The sequence below is a fragment of the Centrocercus urophasianus genome, unplaced genomic scaffold (genome assembly GCF_019232065.1).
Source record: "Centrocercus urophasianus isolate 14NV4802_14NV808 unplaced genomic scaffold, USGS_Curo_1.0 seq_5, whole genome shotgun sequence".
Taxonomy (NCBI): Eukaryota; Metazoa; Chordata; class Aves; order Galliformes; family Phasianidae; genus Centrocercus; species Centrocercus urophasianus.
In genome coordinates this window covers 9734104-9755418 of record NW_024885088.1, presented here as the reverse complement: position 1 = coordinate 9755418, position 21315 = coordinate 9734104, and the positions used below count along the sequence as shown (strand labels likewise).

The following is a 21315-nucleotide window of genomic DNA, read 5'->3' as shown; positions in this document are numbered from 1 at the left end:
ATAAAATACATGATTAATGTATATAAGTAACAAAACTTATTGTCTATTATATTTCAATAAAAGCACAGAGCAATAAAGACAGAAAACTAATGGGGTATTTGACTTTGTTTTTGTGGAACTAATGCATAAGTCTAGTTTGAATACAGTGGTTGCCATTCCTCATGAGTTCTCAAGCTCTTTATATTTGGAGTCACAAATATACAAGAAAGGTTTCAAGATTTTTGGAAAAAAAAAAATCTATTCTCAGCTTTCTTTATCAAAATGGAAAGAATGTCTGCTTTTTTTTTTTTTTTAATGCTTGCAGGACTGTGTTTAGCTAGTGTATAAAAATGCATGAAATTATTTGATGTAACTTCAGCTTGCCATTTCAAATGCTGCTATTGTCTGCAATATGGCACAGATAAGAATTTTCACTTTGAAGGTAGATATTTAACTCATTTAAATGAGCAGTCAAATCCATCAAAAATGCAGATCTGTGAGCCATTTTTAATCTTCACATTCTGACACAAAGTTTTCTTTTAATTCAATGAAGGATTTCATTTTACTTTGTGGAGATTTTTAGCATTTTTCCCTGGTTTAGACTCTTTACTTCTGAAAAGTAAATGGTGACTCTGAGAAAATTGCTTTAATGTACTTTTTACTGCTTCATGCAAATCAAGAAATTTAGCTGTGTCTTTTCAATTGCAACAATAAGCCTTTTTTACAGTGACATATTTGTCATCAATACCTCTAATAAAAATGGCAAGTTAGCGATATCTGTAGCATATGTATTTTCATCTACAGCTAAAGCACAAAATTTGAAATTAGCACCTTTACCCTCCAATTTTTTTTTCAATAGATTTTCCAGTTTCTTCAGTTTACCTGGCTATAGTCTGATGAGATCAGGTGAGACAAGCTGATTTTAGGAAAAGCTGTTTTTTATCAGGACACGTTTTATGCTCTCTATACACTGCTTAACAAACTTGCCATCAGGAAAAACTTTTTTTTTGCAATCGAATTTATTATTGCATTAACCAGCTTTTATAACAGAGTCTGTTCAAGTTTTAATTTTTTTAAAATATTTTTTGAGATGACAGACTTTCAATTCTCCTGTTTTGTCTTTATGAAGTATTCTTGATATGCAATAAACTTGACAGCATGTTTCTGTATATAATGTCTTCTCAAATTGTAGTTTTTTGAATACAGACGGAATTTACTTGCAAATTCAGCTTAGTGCTATATTATTTGTCAGCACTGTGCTGAACTCTACCTGCATCCTGGTACCAGGCCTGGCTACTTGGTGAGGTGAAGCTGCTGTAATGATGATGGGACAGGAAGGAGTGCTGGCTGCAGGTGAGCTGATCTGGGCAGCATGTGGTGTGCAGACTGCACTTTAGACATGCCTGCATTAAGTCCTTTAGATTGGCTCCTAAACAAAACAGGTGCAAATCTAGCCATGTCTGTGCCAAGAGCTGCTTATAATCCTGCAGAGAAGCATGATTCAGGACAAGATCCAAAGCAAAATTAGTTATGGTGTATGTTACGTTTCTTTCAAATGAGATTTCCTTTCAGAAATCAAGAAAATGAAGGTTAACTGTGATCAGGAATGCTAATACTTCCACTGGTTCATGAGAGCAGCATTGTTTTGTTTGCCTTTCTAATCTCTACTGTTTTGTGACAACTTCAAAATAGTATGAAAATGTCTAGATGTGCCTAGGTTTCTCCAGAGTATGTTCGACCAGCAAATAACTTCCAGCATGTTCATACAAAGGTGGGGAATGCTAGGAGCTGCCTTCTGCAGGCTTTGGTCTGCCCTGCTGTACAGGGATGGATTTTAGAAATCTGTCACTGTGCATGTCCAGAGGAAGTTGGTTTTCATACAGTCAGGCTATTTGGAATTGTAATTATTTTAGTGCTACAGATTTTTAAAACAGCTTACACCTGCCAATGGCATTTATAATAGCCAATAATGACCCTTTGTTACTCAGCACCTTGAAAAACTATGTGTTTCTCCTCTTGTTGGTTCACAGGGAGCCTTGTGGGAAACATCTATGATTTTGCAAACTCATGGGCATTGCGCAGTGAAAATAAGTTGTGCAAGAGAGTGCAGACTCCAAGCAGCATGTGCAACGTTTCATCTGATATTGCAGAGAAGGTTTGTGCCATAAGATACCATTTGAGTTTTCAACATTACCCACCTGAAGGCAGTTTGTCTGCTCTTTGGCAGGGGAATATAGATACTTTCTTGAGTCCTACAGCTGATGTATTACTCCATCAGCAAAGTGGTTAGGATGCCAGGTGCAGGAGATACCTGTTTAGGATTTCAGAGGTACAGAGTGATCTGCAATAGCTATGCAAAACACTGTTTGTGCTGCCGCATGGCAAGTATGTGGCAAATTGTGATTCCCACAAAGTGTGGGAATCAATGCTTAGTCTGGCAGGAAGCATAAGATGCAGTGGTCAGGCATATGTTGGAGGTGGCAGCGATGCAGTATGCCATGCTGTGGTGTGGGTGCTCCCAACACTCTTAAGGCTTGGCACAGAATGCAGATGTGCTTCCTTATTACTGAATGCAGTTTGCATCCTACTTGGCTGAATTATTTTTACAAATCTAGTACATACTGCCACCCCTCCACTCTGGAAAAACAATCCCAAACTCCAAACAGATAAACAAACAACTCATTTGAGCCTGAAGTATGAGTTGTTTCCGAAGTTACACCAACGTTACTTGGGAAAAAGTGTTTAATGGATGTCTTTAGAATTAGATGAGCAACTCCTTCTATTATTCTGTGAGCAGGGAAGTGTTGAGTGACATCTGTTGCCACCACCACTGCAAACAGCATTTGCGTGTGCGTTGCAGTTGATACCCCTGTGCATCACCAGAGCAGGAAGATGCTTAAGTAAGGCTTTCTGACAGAGATGATCTTCTCTGTAGATGTGCACACTTCATGACACCCTGCTGTTTCCCCTGCCAGGAGGAAGACTTCAGTTAATGTACTATACTAGCTCTAACTAGTTAAAGAAACACCGAACAGCTAATTCTGTGATTCTTTCATCTTTTATTCTATAAACCATAAACAGGCCAGGCAGATGTGCATTGATGGTTGCCACATCAGTCTTTTCCAGGCTGAACAGTCTCAGGTCTCTCACTTTCCTCGTAATGGAGATGCTCCACAACCCTAATAATCCTTATGGCCTTCCGCTGGACTCCCTCCAGTAGTTCCCTGTCTTTTATGAACTGGGGAGCCTAGAACTGGCCACAGTACTCCAGATTTGGCTTTACCAGGACAGAGTAGAGTGGGAGGATGTACCTCAGGTTACCACTGATCTTCTTGACTGCAGAGGCATACTGCTGGCTCATGGTCAGTCTGCCATCCTTCAGGATATCCAGCTCCTTTCCAGTAGGTCAACTCCTAACTCATACTGATGCATGTGGCTCCTTCTAAGGTGTAGGACCCTATACTTGTCTTCATTGAACCTCATATGGTTCCTGTCTGCCCAGTTCTCTAGCTTGTCCAGATCACACTGAATGGAAGCAAAATGTTACCCACTTCTCCCAGTTTTGTATCATTAACAAGCTTGCTGAAGGTGCGTCTTTTCCCTTAAAGTGAAGATGCAAGATGAAATCCAATCTGAGGAGTAGACTGCAATTAATGTGTTGTTTTGTTGTTTTTTTTTTTTTTTTTAATTAACAGATTATATTAAATATTGTTCCTTTCTTGGACAAAGTTTGCTTGCCCACAAGAATATTAGCTGGATGAAATTATCTTTTCTCTATTGTGAATTCATGAGCTCACAGTATTTATTGTTGGCTAGATTTATTCACTACGCAAGAATGAACACAGTGCTATTAGCAGAAGTCCAGCCAAATTAGTACTTGCTAAAGAATACCGAGATTTTGAATAGCTTGCTTTATTTGCTTGCTCTGGTCTCAGAATGTACAACTTGTCTGTCTCCTTGCCTCCCTCCCTGAAGCCTCTGCTTCAGCCTTTTTCTCTTTCCTTGCCTCACATGCTGCAAAGTTGTAATTCTCTCTGTCCTTGCACCACAGATACACAGCCAGCATAATTAGGGAAATGGCTTTAGATTCCTTATCTGGAGCCTAAAGTGTTGCACTGTTTTATAACTAAGTTTAGAAGAACTTGGAGATGGTGAACTTTGTGTTGTGCCTCATTCAATTTTATTTTGTAAGCCTCTCAAGTTGCAGAATTGGTGACTGACTAGATGAAACTTGATCAAGGAACTGGTGAGTTAGGGAGAAGGTGGCTCTCCAGCTGGAAGCCAGGGATGGCAGTGCAGAGATCTCAGTGCTGCCCATTGCCATGAGTGGGTGCCTATTGTGTCCAGAAAAGGCTTATGCACCAAGAGCTCCCAGCTGGGCTACTTGTAGAAATTCTGATTGTACTTTGCCATGTGGAAGTCTGCTGGAGCTGCCGGTTGTTTCAGCTGTTGGTCAGGAATATTTCATCTCCTTTACAGCTTTTGTCCTCCTGTTCTACCAAACAACAGATGTTAGCACAGTGAGTGGGTGACTGGTGAATTTCAGCAGTGGTGACAGTGAAAAACAAGCTATGTTTCAGACATTAGTGCTGCAGAAATTATAAGAATGTGTGAAATACCAACAACAATTCTATGTGGTGGGAGTAGAGAACAAAGAAAGTCAGTGAGATTGTGACTAGTAGGACTTGCCAGTGTATGGACAATGCCAAGCCATTTAAATAAACCCTTAAGAACTGATGGAGAAGTAAAGGAAGCAATGTAAATAGATTTGCCTATATACATATTATACAGTAGTTTTACTCTCACTGTTCTCTGTATTCTAAGCACTATTTCAGGATGGATTTTTTTTTTTTTTTTGTGCAAAGCAAGTCCTGTAACCAGGAATGCTACAGCAGTGGGTGAAACTGCTCTGTTCTCTTCATGTGTACTGTCCCCTAACTAAAGAACAAAAAGCTCTGCTAATTCAGCTTCATCATTAAGTTTTAAGGAAATGTTTGAAATATACATAATTTGCAGAGTAAGATATATCCATTAATCCATAGCAATATGTAACTGAGATATCTAGAAGACAGGAAAATTTCAGCTATAATTCCTTTTATGGAGTTGAATATCTTAAGCAAATTGAATAGCAAGAAAACCTTAAACAAACCTTAAATAGAGAAAATTGTGACTGTATGTTGTTTTCTAGCATACAACTTGTATTCTTGATAATCAGTTAGAGATCAATCAATGGATATGTTATTGAACAAGAGTGAATAATTCTGTAGGGAAAAAAAGGTTTTAAAAATCATTAATGATGGGTCACAAACACAGTCATAACACAGCAACTTTTACATGCTCTCACCTCAAGTACTTGTTTAGGCATTCAGGAATAGAGGGTCATTACTGCAAATCAATGAACTTAAAAACCTAACCTACCCCCCTTTTTGTAATAGACCTGAAATTTACAGCATGGCTACAACTGCTTGTATAAAACAATGATGAATAAGTAGAAAGTTAAACTTCAAATATCTGTGTCAAGGTTGTTTCAGAAATAATTCTCCTGCTTATTTGAGCACATTTTCATCCTTCCAGAAAGCTGCAGTAAAGATATAAGACTTAATGAACTATGACATAATGTAAACATAAGAGAAGATTTACTTGAGAACCTCCCTCAGAATGAAGTGAATTCTTTTTAGGCTGTGTTCTGTGTACAGCTAATTCACAACTTAGCTTGCTGCTATCATAAAGGACACTTTCAGAGCACACTTCTCCCCATCTCACTATGCAGACTTGTCCTTGCACTAACTGTCAGCATATGGTTTAACTTCCTAGAAAAGCAGAAAATACTGCTTTCCTTCTTGGGTTATTCTCATACCATTTATGTGAGTTATATTGACCTATCATATATACCATATATTAGACAAGCCAGCAGGAGTGACAGAAACATGAAACCATAAACAGAAAACAAACTTAATTCCTCAGATCCCAGTCAAAGTTGATCTTTCAATCTAGAACTTCCTCAGTTCTCCATTTCCTGGAAGAGGATCTGTTCATTTTTCTTCTTTCCTTACTGGAAAGTTTCTCCCCCTTGTTGTGCATCTTTTCCTGGTACTCTAGACACCATGTGGTTCTTCACTGGATAGTAAGCAGTTCCTTGCTTTCCTGCATTTTATGACTGATCAACTGACATAACTTATACTGTTTTGTATTAATTGCAGTGTTAATGTACCTCTGTGTATACATGGATGTGGTGATAATTAGCTATTGACTGTGATGTTGTTTAACATCTTCTTGTTAAATAGTAACCTTGACATTATTATTTAAGAATTGTGGTGACAAATTCTTCGGAAAAAGTTTTTTTTCTTCTTATGATTACAGTAATTAAATTATTTTGTCCCCTCTGCCTCCTTGTTCCTCACTTGCTATGCAGGATGTCATGGAAACCTGTGAGCTGCTAAGAACATCTTTGACCTTTGCACAGTGCCATCATCTAGTGGATCCAGAGCCATACATCTATCTCTGTGAAAGAGACATCTGTTCCTCTACCTACAGCATGAATGGTCATTGCTTAGTGTTTCTTGATTACGCAAGGAACTGTGCTCATGAAGGAGTGATTTTGGATGGGTGGCCTGAAGAAAGCTCATGCAGTAAGTTGACAGGATTGTTCCCAAGTTACTTATCCTAATGGAGGTCATGCTTGTCTTGAAGATGTATGTGTTGTAGCTAAGAACAACTGATACTTTTTTAGGGTGTTGATTAAAGCAGGCAGGTTAAACTGTGAAGTGCCAATCACTTCAATTTATTTGAAGTGCCTTTGCTAGTTCTCCATTCCAAGCCCCCCATCATGCACCCCTTTGCTAAAAGTTTTCCTTAAGGAAGGCTAGTTTGAACCACATACAAAGATCCTAAGCTTCTTATAGATTTATCTGATCACACTAACTACAACATCTAGAATGTTCTATTTTACATGCAGCTCATATGTGCGATCTTATTAGTATCATCATGAACAGCACTCTCTACTATTTAGTAAAGACAATTATTTTTATCTTTGATTTACCTAAAACATCAGAATTGAGATGTTGATTTGTCTACACAATTTTTTTCTTTTCTAGGTAAGAGATCCTGATTGGATCTTGAAATATTGCATTTATTAACTCAGTTTTCTGAGGTTTTGATTGCAAATTGACTAAGACGATTTTATAGAGGAAAGATCATGTTTGCCCCAACCTGCTGGAGTTCATATAGGTAGATAGCTCTACCAAAGAACCTCAGCATACCACAAAATAACAGAGCAGTGAAGTCACAGGCTACAGTGAGTGAGGATCTGCTCAGAAATAAGAGAAACTGCTTACCTTCAAAAGACCTGTAAGGCCCTTAAGTAAGCAGAGATCTTTAGATGAGATATCCTTAACTCCACTGCCAAACCTTAAATGAAGTCTGGGAAGGGATGGATCCTGGCTCCACCCCTTCCCTTCATGCACCTGAGCTCTCCTGACTGGCCCTGTTTTCCTATCAGGTTCTCAATTAGTAGTTCAAGCCATGACTTAGCATTTCCACTACACCCAGTTAAATATTTATATGCACAAATGGGTAATAATAAAAATCATTCTATATGTATTCAGTGACACATTTTTTTTTCACGCTTCTTATATTACCTAGAAAGACCATTTTTTTCAGGTGTACTTGTAGTTATTCAGTGTATTTGTAGTTATTCATCATGATTTGTACTGACAGTCCTACAAGCCAAATTTCTTCTCTGGTAAACAACCAGAAAACACTGCCTTCAGATTATAGTTAGGACTGGAAGATATTGCTTATGAAAGGAATTGTACGCTACAACAAAGACTCTTAATTCTTGAAGTAATTTATTACCTTACCATTAGGATATAAAGAGGATCTAACTAATCTCTTTGCTCAGGATGAAAGCCAGAGTACCCGTTTAAGCTAAGGCTCTCTATAAATCTTGATAAAGCCATGAGAGAATATCTCTGTTCCCAGATCTCATTTCTTATCCTTGACTTCATAAAACGTTTTTCCAAGTCAGAAATACTACCCACGTCTGCTGCCACAGCAAGAGCTTTATTTCCTATGACTCTTCATCTGTGCTATTATGCTGTCTTAGATGATGATAATTTTATGTCTTGGAGGCATGACATGAACAGAAGGACAGTGGTGCTGGGCACACTTCATTTCTGCAAGCAAGTATCTGAGCCCTGGTGCCACAGAAGACTGTTCCTTCATTATTCTTCCATCTCTGTCAGTGGAGGATTTGTTGGGAAAGGGCTAACTCTACTCTGTCCTTCCCACTCAAAACCCATGCAGTTTTGTGGGATTTTTCTATGCATTAAAATGAACAAATGGTTCATATAATATGTGCATACATAACAGTTCTTGTCTACAACATATCAGCTGTAGGAATACCATATGTAGCAGAAATGTTAAGTCAGGGCTTGAAACAATGACTGAACATGTGGTAGGAAGGCAGGGTCAACTCGGGATTGCTCAGGTACATTCAATGTACCTCAGTGACCAGAAGGTGTGGAGCCAGGATCAACCCCTTCCCAGACCTCATTTAGGAGTTGGAAGTGAAGGCAAAGGTATCTTACTGGGGATCTCTGTGTACCTGAGATGTTCCGATGGTAGGAAGCTTTTTTTTTTCCTCCTTTATTTTGGTGCCTACAGCTGTTGCATTTAAGCAGCTCTTCACTTGCTGTAGCCTTCTGTTTTCCTGTTATTGCTGTGATTTTCATTGCATTACACTCAAGCATGCATGTTAGTCTGTGCTATGAATTCTTTAGAAAAAGAGTGGGATTTTGTAGACTTAATTGTTTCCTACTTCTCTCTGAAAACACAAAACATCAGGTATTTTCTAAATAAATAGGGTAACTGAGCAGTTCAAAGGTACAGAATGTGCTTTTTTGTCCAAATTTCTTAGATAATTTGTCAAACTTCTTCCTATGTTTAATTTTTCTTAATGCACTTGGTTTTAGTTGGTAATACTTAGTTTATTAAAGGCTGTAGTGGAATTGCTGGGTCACAGCTGAACCAGTGTTTGAACACCAAGTGAGAAGGTGTGGCTAACCTAGGGAGCTCAGAAGCGGGCAGTGCACCCAAATGACTGGAAGTGGAGCCTGGATCTATACCTCCTGGATCTTTCCTTCCTTACTCTCATTTAAAGGGTAGCAACCAAGAGGGTGGCATCTCTCTGGGTAGGGATCATACACTTCTTGAGCTGTCACTCCTTGTGGAGAGGGGTGAGCTTATTTTCCTTCTTCATTACCTATTATTACTCTATAGTACTTGTATCCCATTTGAAGGCACTGTGTTATCTTATTTTGCTCTACAGAGGCTGATGTCAGTTTCTTTTCTAAACGCTTACTAAATGACCTAACGTATGATGATGCTGAAAACTGAGTGTTCTGTGTCTAAGAAAGGAATCCGTAATTATGGATTTTTTAAATATATTTTTATAAATAAATATATATATATATATAAACTTTCATGGCATTTCTGTGTTTTAGCCTTTGGTAATTAAGAAAACTTACCGAAGAACTGTTCAGGAATTTGCACTTCTAATTTTTCTTTCATTATTTCAGAGCCAAGATGTCCAGTTGGCATGGAGTATAAGGCATGTATATCTCCTTGTGCTAAAACCTGCCAGAGCCTGAATATCAATGAAGTGTGTCATGGGCAATGCGTTGATGGCTGCAGCTGCCCTGGTAATTTATTTACTGGGTTGTTTATAGGGAAGTGTTTGGCAATGCTACTATACACTTTGTTAGAAGAAAGAAAGCTGTGTCTCACGTATTCCTGAAATTAGAAACACTTCTCTTTTCTGGGACCAAGCCCTGGAGTGAGCCAATTCCAATACTGCCTGAATATTCTATGGAAGGGCCATTTTTTGAGACTCAACTATGATGTGAACATCAGTGCAATCTAATCATTTTAAGATTGCCTTTCATTCTTGGTGAGCAACTGCATACTACTGCAATGTCTAGATTTCTTCTGGACTGTTTTTCTCTGGAAAGTAGAAGAAGGAAAAAGAACTGAACGTACTGAATGTGTTTCATTAAAAAAATCACATATAGAACTTGCTTTGCATTTCTAAAAGTCATTAGGGTTTTAGATACATGATTTTACTTACTACTGAATCCTTTGTGGAGGAACTTTGATTAACTGAAAGTTGGCATCCCAATGACTGCTTTTTTTTTTTTTTTTTTTTTTTTTTTTAGTTTTCCTTCTCTGTTTACTATACTTAATAGCTGCAGGTGGAGAGTTAGAGTCCTGGCTCCCTTTACTATCTTTTTCATTGTTGTTATTTTGAATAGTGCTACCTCTTCATTTCAAACCTCAAATGTGGAGTCTATATGAATGTGCAGATTTATTTATTGTCCTATATTAAGATACAAAATACGACTGAAGTTTACGGAATGTGTCATTTGATTTCCAAAACAAGGCAGTGATGATGAATAAATCTTGTCAGAGGAGAAACTAATGCATTCTAAAATGCTACTATTCAGAGCTCTCATTTAGCTGCTTATCTCTTGTGTATTGTAGGTTTAAAGCTGTCACTCCATGTCAGGACCTGAACAGGTGCATAGGGAAGTTGACAGGAAATAGGCAGAGGATTGTATTTTGTTGCATAGGAGCTAGATATTATATTTTTTTATATTCCCTGGGAGTGTTGGGAGAAACTGAAGGAATTGAATCTACCAGCTGTGAAGGTCTCTGGCTATTCTTCCTTCTGTAGCTGCTCTGATCAGTCTGTTACACGAAAGGTGTAAGGGGATAGAAACTGAGGAGCAGAGAGACATAAGTTCAACAGAAAAGATACTGCATGAAAAATAAGTAAATTACTGGAAGAAACTAAATGACAGGAAGTAGGAATTGACAGTACATGTGTGTCACTGTCATGGGTGACTTCAGAGAAAAGGGTCAAAGTCTCTGCAGGCATTTGCAAGTATTCTCTCATAGAAGAGGGAAAGGAATTTCTAGCAATCGGAATTTTTTTTACAACAGCTTTTCTTAGTATAGAGGAATATCAGCTACCTATCAACATGGGGATCTGGGAGAAAGAAACTTGTCCTTTCTTCTACTGATAGTTTATGTTGCAATTCCAGACAAGTCTTTATAACTGCCCGGTGACTCCAATTATCTTTGTAAGATGTATAGAATATGTAATTACAGTTGCGTAATGTGGAGAATTTTATAAGCTGAATTCAAGTTGGGAAGTTAGCCCTCTCACTTTCTTGTTTCTGCAGCAGTTGAGAAAAGAAACTGCATCTCTACATCATAATGTATGTTTATTACAGACCCTGTCTTGTGGAACAGTACCTTCCTGTATTCCAAGGCAGCTAAAAGTACACTGCCTGCAAAGGCTTCTTTGTTGCTTACTCCTTCTGATAGATGTTGTTGTTGTTCGACTTTGCTCCTTTGTTCCCTACTTTGTTTTTTTTATTCTTCTGTCCTTTTGCAACAAATACAAAACCTATCGGGGCACTCTTTACTTCTAGACAGGTCTGTTAGCTCTCAGGCTTATCTTTTGCACTTGATCTATGTGTGTATATAATCTAGAACTTTTTTTTTTTTTTCAAACAAATTCCTAGATTAGCTCAAGTCGTACTTGATCATGCTTCCCATTTTTGACTCTTGTGTGTTCCAATATTTGTTTTGAACTCACGAATTGGATGAACACAGAGCTTCTTTGGGAACACCAGGAACATACACCATTCTGCATATCTGTGGGAGAGGCAACACTAAGAAAAGTAGAGATCTGCCCCCACGAGGCATTTTGGCAAGCTACATTCTTTTTAATTGTTATTCATGACTAATTACAGATGATAACGTTTTGAAGTCTTGACAAAGTATATGAAGAACTAAAAAATCTAATCCTTTTCATGCTTGTGTCCCTGTGTGTGTTATGTGTATGTGCTGTTACCTGATCTATCCAGAGGGGAAGCTCCTTGATGGTGAACACTGTGTTGAAATCTCTGACTGTTCTTGCATCCACTCTGGAAGACATTATCCTCCTGGCTTCAGTATCTTTCAGGACTGTAACTCATGGTAAATTCAGTGTTGTTCTGATATGGTTACTATTGCTGTAGAGTACTGCATTCCTTTTTTGTGACTGTTTTAGATGATCAGGGTCTCTCTATATGGGATGATGATTTTTTTCATAGTATTTATTTTCGTTGGCATAGAGCCTGCTCTCTTATTGGAAATGCTACCCCCTTCTAAGAAGTGAGCTGCTCACAAATACAAATCAGCCCTGCTTTTTGAGGGATGTGTGTGCTCGTATAACAATGTGAGGGTCATACTTCAAATAGTAGAGAACTATCTGTTTCCTGTGGATAAGACAGACTGGCTCCCATGTCTAATTGGTGTCAATGGTGGTGTCTTTGTTTTGACTTCCTACATTTATTTAACCCCTAAACCTGGTTTCTTTCAAAGAGGTCCTAACTCAGGCACGTCTTTTGAAACCTCTTACAAAACTGGATTTTCCCAGCTGCACAGCTCACAATTTTTCTTTCACTTGTGAATACAAGTCTGAAGGGGAAGGCTGACTGCCTAAAGAAAGGAAGGGAAATGAGTAATGTATTCCTGAACTGTGTAAGTGTGAACATGTTTGTGAATGGAGTTCAGACAACACTGTGCTCAGATATTTGCAGTTAAACTGAAGGAGTCAGTTAAGGCCACCTTATAGAGAAGAAAGACTATGTGCAGCTTTCCATTATCAGCACCATGTGTCACAGAATATGAACCATAATAATAACATTAGCATTCCATCTCTTTTTCCTGCAGCTGTCTGCAGTTTTGAGATTGGCCGCACAGTATTACACACACCCATAGTATTGAGAGGTTAACGCTGCCTATCTGATAAAGCTGTTGTCCCATCAGCTCTATGTTCACCATCCTAAGCAAATTGACTCCCCATGTCTGCTTTTCAAGGGCTGGAATAATTAAAGGAATAAAAAGAGTAACATCTATTATTGAAACCTTTTTTTTTTTTTTTTTTTTTTTTTGAGATTCTGGGCTGATAGGCTTGTTGTCACAGAGACTCAAGAATGACAGAAATCTCAGAGTCTGAGTGCCTGTTGCTGGTTACTATTAGCTCCCCTGGGAGGATTGCACTGAATTCACCACCCTAAGACATTAAAACAGACCGATATTCTTGCAACTTGCACAAACAGGGCAATTAAGTGAAGGAAGCTTAAGTAAACAGAGTGCAAACTGATAAAGGTCTTGGTTTGCAGAAATCAAGCCAGTTGGTGAAAAGACAGGGCTTCTTGCCCTCAGTATTGAACTCAAGAGGCTACGACTGGAATAGCATAGCTGGTGCTGGGCCCTACTACAAGAGGCAGAATGATGAAATAGAGAGAGGCTGGGGAGGAGAATTGGATTTGTATAAAGGCTAATGGGTGAAACATTCAATACATAAAGGAGAGTGGAAGGGAACACACAAGCAAATGGCAAAGGTGATTTAGACAAATTGTCTAAATAGAGTTCCTCTTAGCACATGAGGAAAAAAATTATCTTCTGAGATGGTACAGCATTAGGGCAGCTGTCCTGAAGGTCCATGGGGTCTCATCCTAGAAATTTCTAAATTCAAAGGGGTCCTGAGCCACCTTTGACCTAGCTTTGGAGGTTTGCTCTGAACTGAGTGTTTGTAGATAAAATTTCACTCAGAGGTCAAAGTATTTTTCCTTCCATGATTCAGTCATATCAGTAGACATATCTTGAGAATTGGTTTTAAAACTCATTCTACGTGAGTAGAATATGAAAACTCTGTTATATGCATAGCAGTGGGAGGGAAAAAGTTAAGCTATTTAACTTTGTAAATATTCCAGTCTATATTACCAGCTGTTCCTGTCAGATGATTGTAGAAGAGATCAGGGGAATGGATATATTATTATTAGGAAACAAGATTATGGCAGATGGAAAGGATGCTAAAGACTGGTCTAATTTCCATAAAAGAAGAGTCTGTGTTTCAATTATTTGTGGGGAAAAAAATTTAATTTGCAAATTACTGCATAACTGGTAACTCTGTTTTGTAGCATTTGTCGGCATGGCATCTGGATTTGCAGTAATGGGGAATGCCCAGGTATGTTGGTCCTACAGTTCTTAGGTTTTAGCACGTGAGTATATGTTATCCACATCCTTTCCACTTACATCCTACTTTTTTTTTCCCCATGTGAAGGGTGACTTTGTCTTTGCTCTTACCTGCTTGTTCCCATGCAATCCAGATGGGATTGTATTTCAGTTCTCCTTGTGAGACTAAGCAGATGTTGTACTGTATGTGAAGGAATAAATATTCCTCTTCTTTTCCTTATTTTTTTTTTTTTTTTGATCTGTGTCATCAGAGGAACACTGCTGTTCCTGTCAACAAATAGGCAGTACAGGTCCAGCACCTGAACTTCTTCCCACATTTTTTGCAGTAGGAATATCTCTGTGTAATGATAAGTAACTCATATGAAACAATTTGTTTGCAAGCTCTTTCCTATGTGTTTGCAGAGACTGTAGAATATGAAGATAGTACATCCCAGTAGTGGTGTCTAAATGCTGCTGTCTTGGAAATGAAGAGACACAGCTTACAGAAATATGTTAAGAGGCTGAAATGTTTAGGTAGCTTTTTTTATAGTAGGGTTGTAGGAACATCAAATCTGTGTTATTCAGTTAGTACTTGTGGATATCGTAAATAAGGATTGCTGGCCCAGTCTTTGGGTGCAGATGTATCACACTGGACTAAGTAAAAATGTTTTTCAAATGTTCTGGTTCAAGATATTGCAAGCTCCTGCATCAGTTTAAGCGGCAATGTGGTCCAGTGCACAGCACACTAGTGATGCTGGGGGAATCCTGGCTTCCACAATGGGGTGTAGCCACCTTAGGCATTAGCACTGTCACTTATACAGAAGGAAATTTGGTTACTACATAAAAGTGAATGCCATCAGCATCATGTTGGGTTCAAACAAAAATACTTTAAGAGAAATTTCAATTGAAGTCTTTAGTTCAATAAACTAGTTTACTTAAACTAGTGTAATTTGTATGTGACTTAGCTGGCAGAAACCTTGAGAAATTGTACTGATTTCCCAGGGCCACAATGACATGCTAGAAAAGAATCAAAAACCAAGAGCTAAGCTGTCTTCTGATATCATTATAAGCTACTCTTTGAGGCATTATACAGGATTTTCCCTGGACAGGATTTCAGTTCCTGAGTGTGACTGATGCCATATTTCCCTGCTTTTGTTGGTGCTATAGTTGCTACTAGTAATGACTTACAGGAATAAGCAGTGAGATAAGCATCTTGTCCATACTCTCTGGCCTTCAGGGGATGTGGGCTCTGTGCAGCCATCCAGCTACTGTTCTCCTTCTGTGGCAGAGTGGGCAAGATTTGGCTTACAGCCGGCACTGGGGTCATTAACTGCTCTATGCATTTTTCTAGGGGAGTGCTCCATCACTGGCCAATCTCATTTCAAAAGCTTCGACAACAAGCACTTCACCTTCAGTGGGATTTGCCAGTACTTGTTTGCAAAAGACTGTGTGGAAAATTCATTTTCTGTTATCATCGAGACTGTCCAGGTAACAACAGCTTTGGCTCATGCCTATGTGTGCACTCTTGAGGGAGCAGGAAGGGCTGTGGGAGTATGATAGGAATTGCATATGCACCGGACAACAAAAATAATTTTCCTATGAAATAGTTTTATTAACAGATGAAGTCTTTCTCCTTGGTTAATAAACACTTTGCCTTTTCTCACTACCATTTCCAGTAGTCTACCAGGAGATTCAAATTAGCAATGCAGTTTGGAGGATCAGCCTCCTCTTCCTCTGTCAACTAAGCAAGTACAAATAGAAGAGGCTGTACCCTTTCCTGAGCACCCTGGAGGCTGCTGCTCGCTGCTGCTTATGGAAAACAAGTTTCCACAGACGCTGAGTAGGGTGCATTGACTGAGTAGTTATGTGGTCATAATAGTTTTTGGTCATGCTACTCGGTCATTCCTGTTGCTCAGTGATATGTTGTTATCTACTGACTTAAGTGTCTCCCTGGATGGAGGAGAGAAAGGCAAGACAGCTGAAGATCAGTGAGTGTAGATGACTGGAGTGAGGCAGGAAGGGCAGCCTGACAAGGATAGGGAGGGAAGGAGACCTGTGCAGCCTGTTACAGAGAGATGAGGTCCACCTGTAAGATGTGTGGGATGAAGTAAACTAGCCTGCAGACTGTAGAAGGTCTTGAACTGGCAGAAGGGACAGACAAGAGGTCCTGTGGGCGGGGAGGTGTGTTGATGAGTCAGAGAATTTATACAAGTAAGGGGAGTATTGGGTCACCATGCAGAAGATGATAGAGGTGTGGGAGGCATGAGCAACAGTGAGGCTGCAGCCTACAGTGGAATGGAGGTATGATGGATGAATGCATATCTGTGTCTGTACCCTTGTATTAGAGAGATCTGATAATGTAGCTCTAAGTTACCTGTGTTCAGAAAGAACACTCTTTGTTCACTGAAACTTTTTTTGAAACCAGGGAAGAAAGCTGGGGCCTTGTTCTTCCCCTGCATAACCTACCACTAGTGGAAGAAATACTTTGACAGTCTAGGTAGTGTGAGCTGCAGGGCTGTCTTGTGTCATGATGTGTTCTATGGGGCAGTGCCTGTCATTCCTGCCCCTACAGCAACTCTGGGCCTGGTATTCTAGGAATAGAAGTTACTACAGTGTACTTTCCAGGACAGGAGCTGCAGAGAGCTCTCCCATAAGCAGTTAGCAGCATAATGAAGGAAAGGCTGCAGGACAGCCTGATGTCTATAGGAGGCAGTGTCCATCAATAAAACTGTCAAGATGCTTAATGCCTCCTTGAATTACAGGCTGGTATTCTTTTTGTAGGTCCAAGGTGAAGTCATGAATAAAGCAAAATCTTAAAGTTCAAAGCAAATTTTTTCTTCTCTGTAGTGTGCAGATGATCCTGATGCTGTGTGCACTCGCTCTACTTCTGTCCGAATCCGAGATATGGGCAACAGCCTCATAAAAATGAAACATGGAGGAGGAGTTTCACTGAATGGACAAGACATACAGACCCCTTTCCTACAAGGTGTGTGTGTGCAAAGGGGTAACTGGCAAGCTATTGAAGGGATCCCCTTTATTAGTCATCTTAGGCATAGTTCAGTCAGAAAGTGTTTTCCATATCAAATTCTCACTTGCAGCCTCTTTCTCTGTACCAAAAGTTCCAGCTTCTTTCTATGAAGCTGACACATCTTGGGGTCAGCAATTCTAAAATTAGGAAGATTAAGATGGTTTCGATTTGGGAGATGTGATGTTGAAAACTGCTGTTGGTCTATTTTTAAAAATTGTTATTTTTTAACCCGGAAGCTTGAAATCCTACAAGTTATCTAGCAAAATGTCACAATTAATGCCTAATTTTTTCAGAATGTGCATGCATCTTCATCTAGGGCTCCTGAGCAGGTGTTATGGACAAATTCATGCACGTGACCTGATAAGCAGGCACAAAACTTGGGAAATGGAAAGGGGGGTTATCTGGTGCTCCTTCTCTTTGGCAGTCACCCAATTGTCTTGTTCAGAGAACTTCAGCAGTCCCATGGATTGAGTGCTGCATCTGGTCTTGACTGGTACTTTGTGGTTGCTTTGAGGTGCCCTTCGGATCCAGCGTGTGGTGAGGACTTCAGTTCGCCTTACTTATGGGGAAGATTTGCAGATTGACTGGGACGGCCGTGGTGAGCTGCTGGTGAAGGTACTCTTTCATTCTGTCTCATTTATTTCTGCCTTCCCTCCACCTCTCTCAACCCACCCAAACATATACAGTGGCTAGCTTTGTGCCATGAGAAATTGTTTTTCACTGCGTACTAGAAATACCATTCTCCTTTATACTCCTTGAGCAATGTACAGGTCCTTTTGTATTCCAGAAAATATTTTCATCCCACGGCAGACTTTTTTTTTTCTTCTCCTTTTTGTGCTGTGGCAGCCATTATTAACAAGGAATACTTGTGTTTTGTTCAGCAGATGCCCTTCAAACTGTTTTTTTTGTTTTCATTGAATATAACTGTCCTGCCTTATAGCAATAGATTCATATGACATTATAATAAGGGAAGAAGGTGACTCCAGGGACATAGTTATTCCAGGAGTTATTTCCATAGTTATAACATATAACTGTGGATATATAACTGCGGATATGTATATCCATAGTTATTTCCAGGAAAGATCAGTTAACTCATACAATATATGTTGCATGCTCCTCCTTTCTACGAGGAATGTTTAAGATCAGTCTTGATTAACTACAAGGACTTGTCTGTGCTGTAGACAGCAATAATATTGAAATGCTCAATCCAGGTTTAAAATAAGTGAACTGTAAGGGAAACTATCAAGCAGAAAGAACAGAAAGCTTCAAGTAACACACTTTATCTATAAATATGTGTATATTTTGGTCTGTTGTTAGTTGCAGAATAAGTTAGAATGCAGAAGAGCCTGTGAGGGAGGGGAAGAAGGCTGTTTACTGTGGAATGTTCTCCTGATAGCTGACCAGCCAACACACACCTCACTCTTACAGTGGCTTTTGGAATTGCTGGGATGTTTAACTTGTGAAACACCACGCCAAGACATAGTGCAGCTCAAACAAATGAAACAGGATCTGCGTTGAGTTGCAGGAGCTCAGGTTACATAGCTAGAGTGATCTCTGGTTGTCTTTGCATTTGCCAAGAAGGTAAATGACAAACTAATTTCATGATCCCCTTCCCTGGCAAAGCTGTCCATCATCCTCTAGCTCTTACATGAGTCTGTTTTTCTTTAGAATGGTAGAGTCTTGAGGACTACAAACATTGAGGATCTATTTTCTCCCTCAGAGCTGCAGTCTGCCTGTGGTGTTTCTTCCTGGTGTACTGATCCCTAGGTGCTAAAGCCAGCTGGACTGGCTTGTCAGACCTGCATCCTCATGCTCTGTGTGGAGAATCTTAGCCACAAGCCTGGCTGAGCCTGAGGCCCTCTTATAGTGGGGTTCTGCAGTCATCTTCAGTCACTATCTTAATTTGTTTAGTATTCAAAAGTTGTCCTGTAACTATTAATAATAACACTTTTGTGAGCAGTTAAAGAATGTAGTACAGTGGTGCTGTGTGATGTATTTCAGAGTTTCCTTAGTTAATTGCACATGCTTCGTTCCTTAGAAAGTCTTACCCTACAATGATTACCTATTCTGGAGGATGACTGGGCTAACATCTGTGTTCCTTAGGTATCTCTAACATATACCGAAAAGATGTGCGGCCTGTGTGGAAATTACAATGGTAACCAAGGGGATGACTTTCTTACTCCTTCTGGCTTGGTGGAAGTTCTTCTGGAAGATTTTGGAAACTCCTGGAAGCTCAATGCAGACTGTCAAGACTTGTTAAAACAAGACAATGATCCCTGCAATCTCAATCCTCATTTAGGTATTGAATTCCCTCCAATATTATATGTGCTGTTGTTCAGCAACCTGCAATATTCTTAAATGGAAGAGGAGGGGAGGAAAAAAAAGAGAGGGGAACCCCAAATACTGATTGATGCAGGTTTCTTTTGGATAATGTACTGTTTTCTGAAAATAGAAAACAAAAATCAGTAACGTGAGGTCATGCTGCCATGTAATTTGGATGATAGTGTTAGATCATTACATCTGCTGCACAAGTATATGTCGCTAAAACTGATCATACAACTGATAGCGATGCTATCATTATGCTGTAGGTGGACAGAACATTTGTTCTCTTCACCTTACTGCCCTTACACGTCATATACTTTCCCTGATCTCTTGACTTCTGGCTCTTACCCAATCTGAACTAACAGTCTCCCTCTTTCCCTCTGTAGTGCCTAATTCTTCTGCTTGGACAGTGGGTGTATTTTTGGAGACACTTTCTCATGCCACATATTATAGCAGCCTCTGATTTCTGGGATGAGCAAGAACACAGAGAACTTCATTATCATAGACTAGAGCGGGCACTGTTGATTCAAGAGTGTAGTATAGCCTAGTGGGTTTAATTCTGCGAATATAAAAATCAGCATAAGGCAGGGGCCCTGTAAAAGGAACTGTAGTGCCACAGATAGTGGTAACAGAATATAAAAGTATTGCTTTTCCTTGTTTTGTTTTATTAATGGAACATTATTCTTTTAGTGGAACTCATGATCTGTGAGCTGCCTATGCTTATTTGATCTGATATTATTCTTCTGTTTTTTTTTTTTGTTGTTGCTTTTTTCTTATGAAAGCAGAAAAACAACAACAACAACAAAAAAAGACCAACAACACAAGTACTATGGCTCTCCTATTTTTTTTTTTTTTTAAAGCCACTGATTTCATACTTTCACATTGTTTTTCTCTTTTCTTCTTAGCCAAATATGCTGAGGAATCCTGCTCAGTTTTGATATCTTCTGTTTTTGAACCCTGTCATCATGAAGTCAGTCCTACTCCCTATGTGAAGAACTGCCATTTTGATGTTTGCTCTTGCTTCAGTGGCAAGGATTGCTTGTGCTCCTCTATTACTAATTATGCAACAGCCTGTGCTAGGAAGAATGTTGTGGTCCAGTGGAGAGCGCCTGATTTCTGCCGTAAGTGAAGTACTTCTAAAAGTTACTTCTTTTTTGTTTTCTCAAAAGAATTTCTTAGCAATATTGAATGGTAAATAGAACACAACTGTAATAATTGAAGGCATTCTTAATTAGATGGGATGTCTACAGCCTTCTGCTTACAACAAGGCAAGCTTACAGCAGATTTTCTGAGGCCTTGTCTATGCACATTTTGAATATTTCGAGAACAGGCATTCTACAACTGCTGTGGCACTTGTTTCAGTTTTTGAAGAATTGCCTAGGAGATTGATTATCACGCTGCCAATGCAGAGGTCTGAGATCTTATTTTCATGCACACCGTTCACCAGCAGTTTCTTGGTAAATGTCATTTAGAGTTCTAAATTCTAGTATGATTTGGAAGCCAGTTCAGGATGACAGCCTGAGTCTGTGAATGTCATCACTTAACACAACAAAAAAGATCTTTGAGTATGACACTTTGTTTCACTTCCATGAGAGTCAGAAAGAATTGAGTTTTAAATTCCCCTGAAGACCACTTGCAGCATTCCAGTCTTTCATAAGTGGCAATCCTGGCTCAAAGGCTAACAACCTATAAGATGAGATGCTGGCAGAGTATAAAACAATTCAGAGTTGGGGAAATGGAACAATAGGATGTTTTCACACAGATCAAAAGAGATTAGAAAGCCTTGGCTGTAAGGTGAAGTCTTCAGTGACTGGAAAAAGGAAAACGTCACTTTCACATAATTAAGAATGGAAAGCCTGGGAAATTACAGGCATGTGAGCCTTATTTCTGTGCCAAGGAAGGTTATGGAACAAATG

General features: G+C 39.3%; 1 protein-coding gene across 2 annotated transcripts in view; it reads left to right on the top strand.

The window, feature by feature from the left end:
- VWF (von Willebrand factor) overlaps nt 1–21315 on the top strand; it is a 147471-nt gene that overhangs the window by 8064 nt on the left and 118092 nt on the right. For both annotated transcript variants that reach the window (XM_042835063.1, XM_042835062.1), the window contains exons 6-15: nt 2010–2134; nt 6392–6608; nt 9558–9680; nt 11913–12024; nt 14016–14062; nt 15401–15537; nt 16897–17035; nt 17592–17692; nt 19181–19376; nt 20305–20520. In XM_042835063.1, coding sequence (XP_042690997.1) covers nt 2010–2134; nt 6392–6608; nt 9558–9680; nt 11913–12024; nt 14016–14062; nt 15401–15537; nt 16897–17035; nt 17592–17692; nt 19181–19376; nt 20305–20520 — 1413 coding nt within the window. The remainder of the gene's footprint in view (nt 1–2009; nt 2135–6391; nt 6609–9557; nt 9681–11912; nt 12025–14015; nt 14063–15400; nt 15538–16896; nt 17036–17591; nt 17693–19180; nt 19377–20304; nt 20521–21315) is intronic.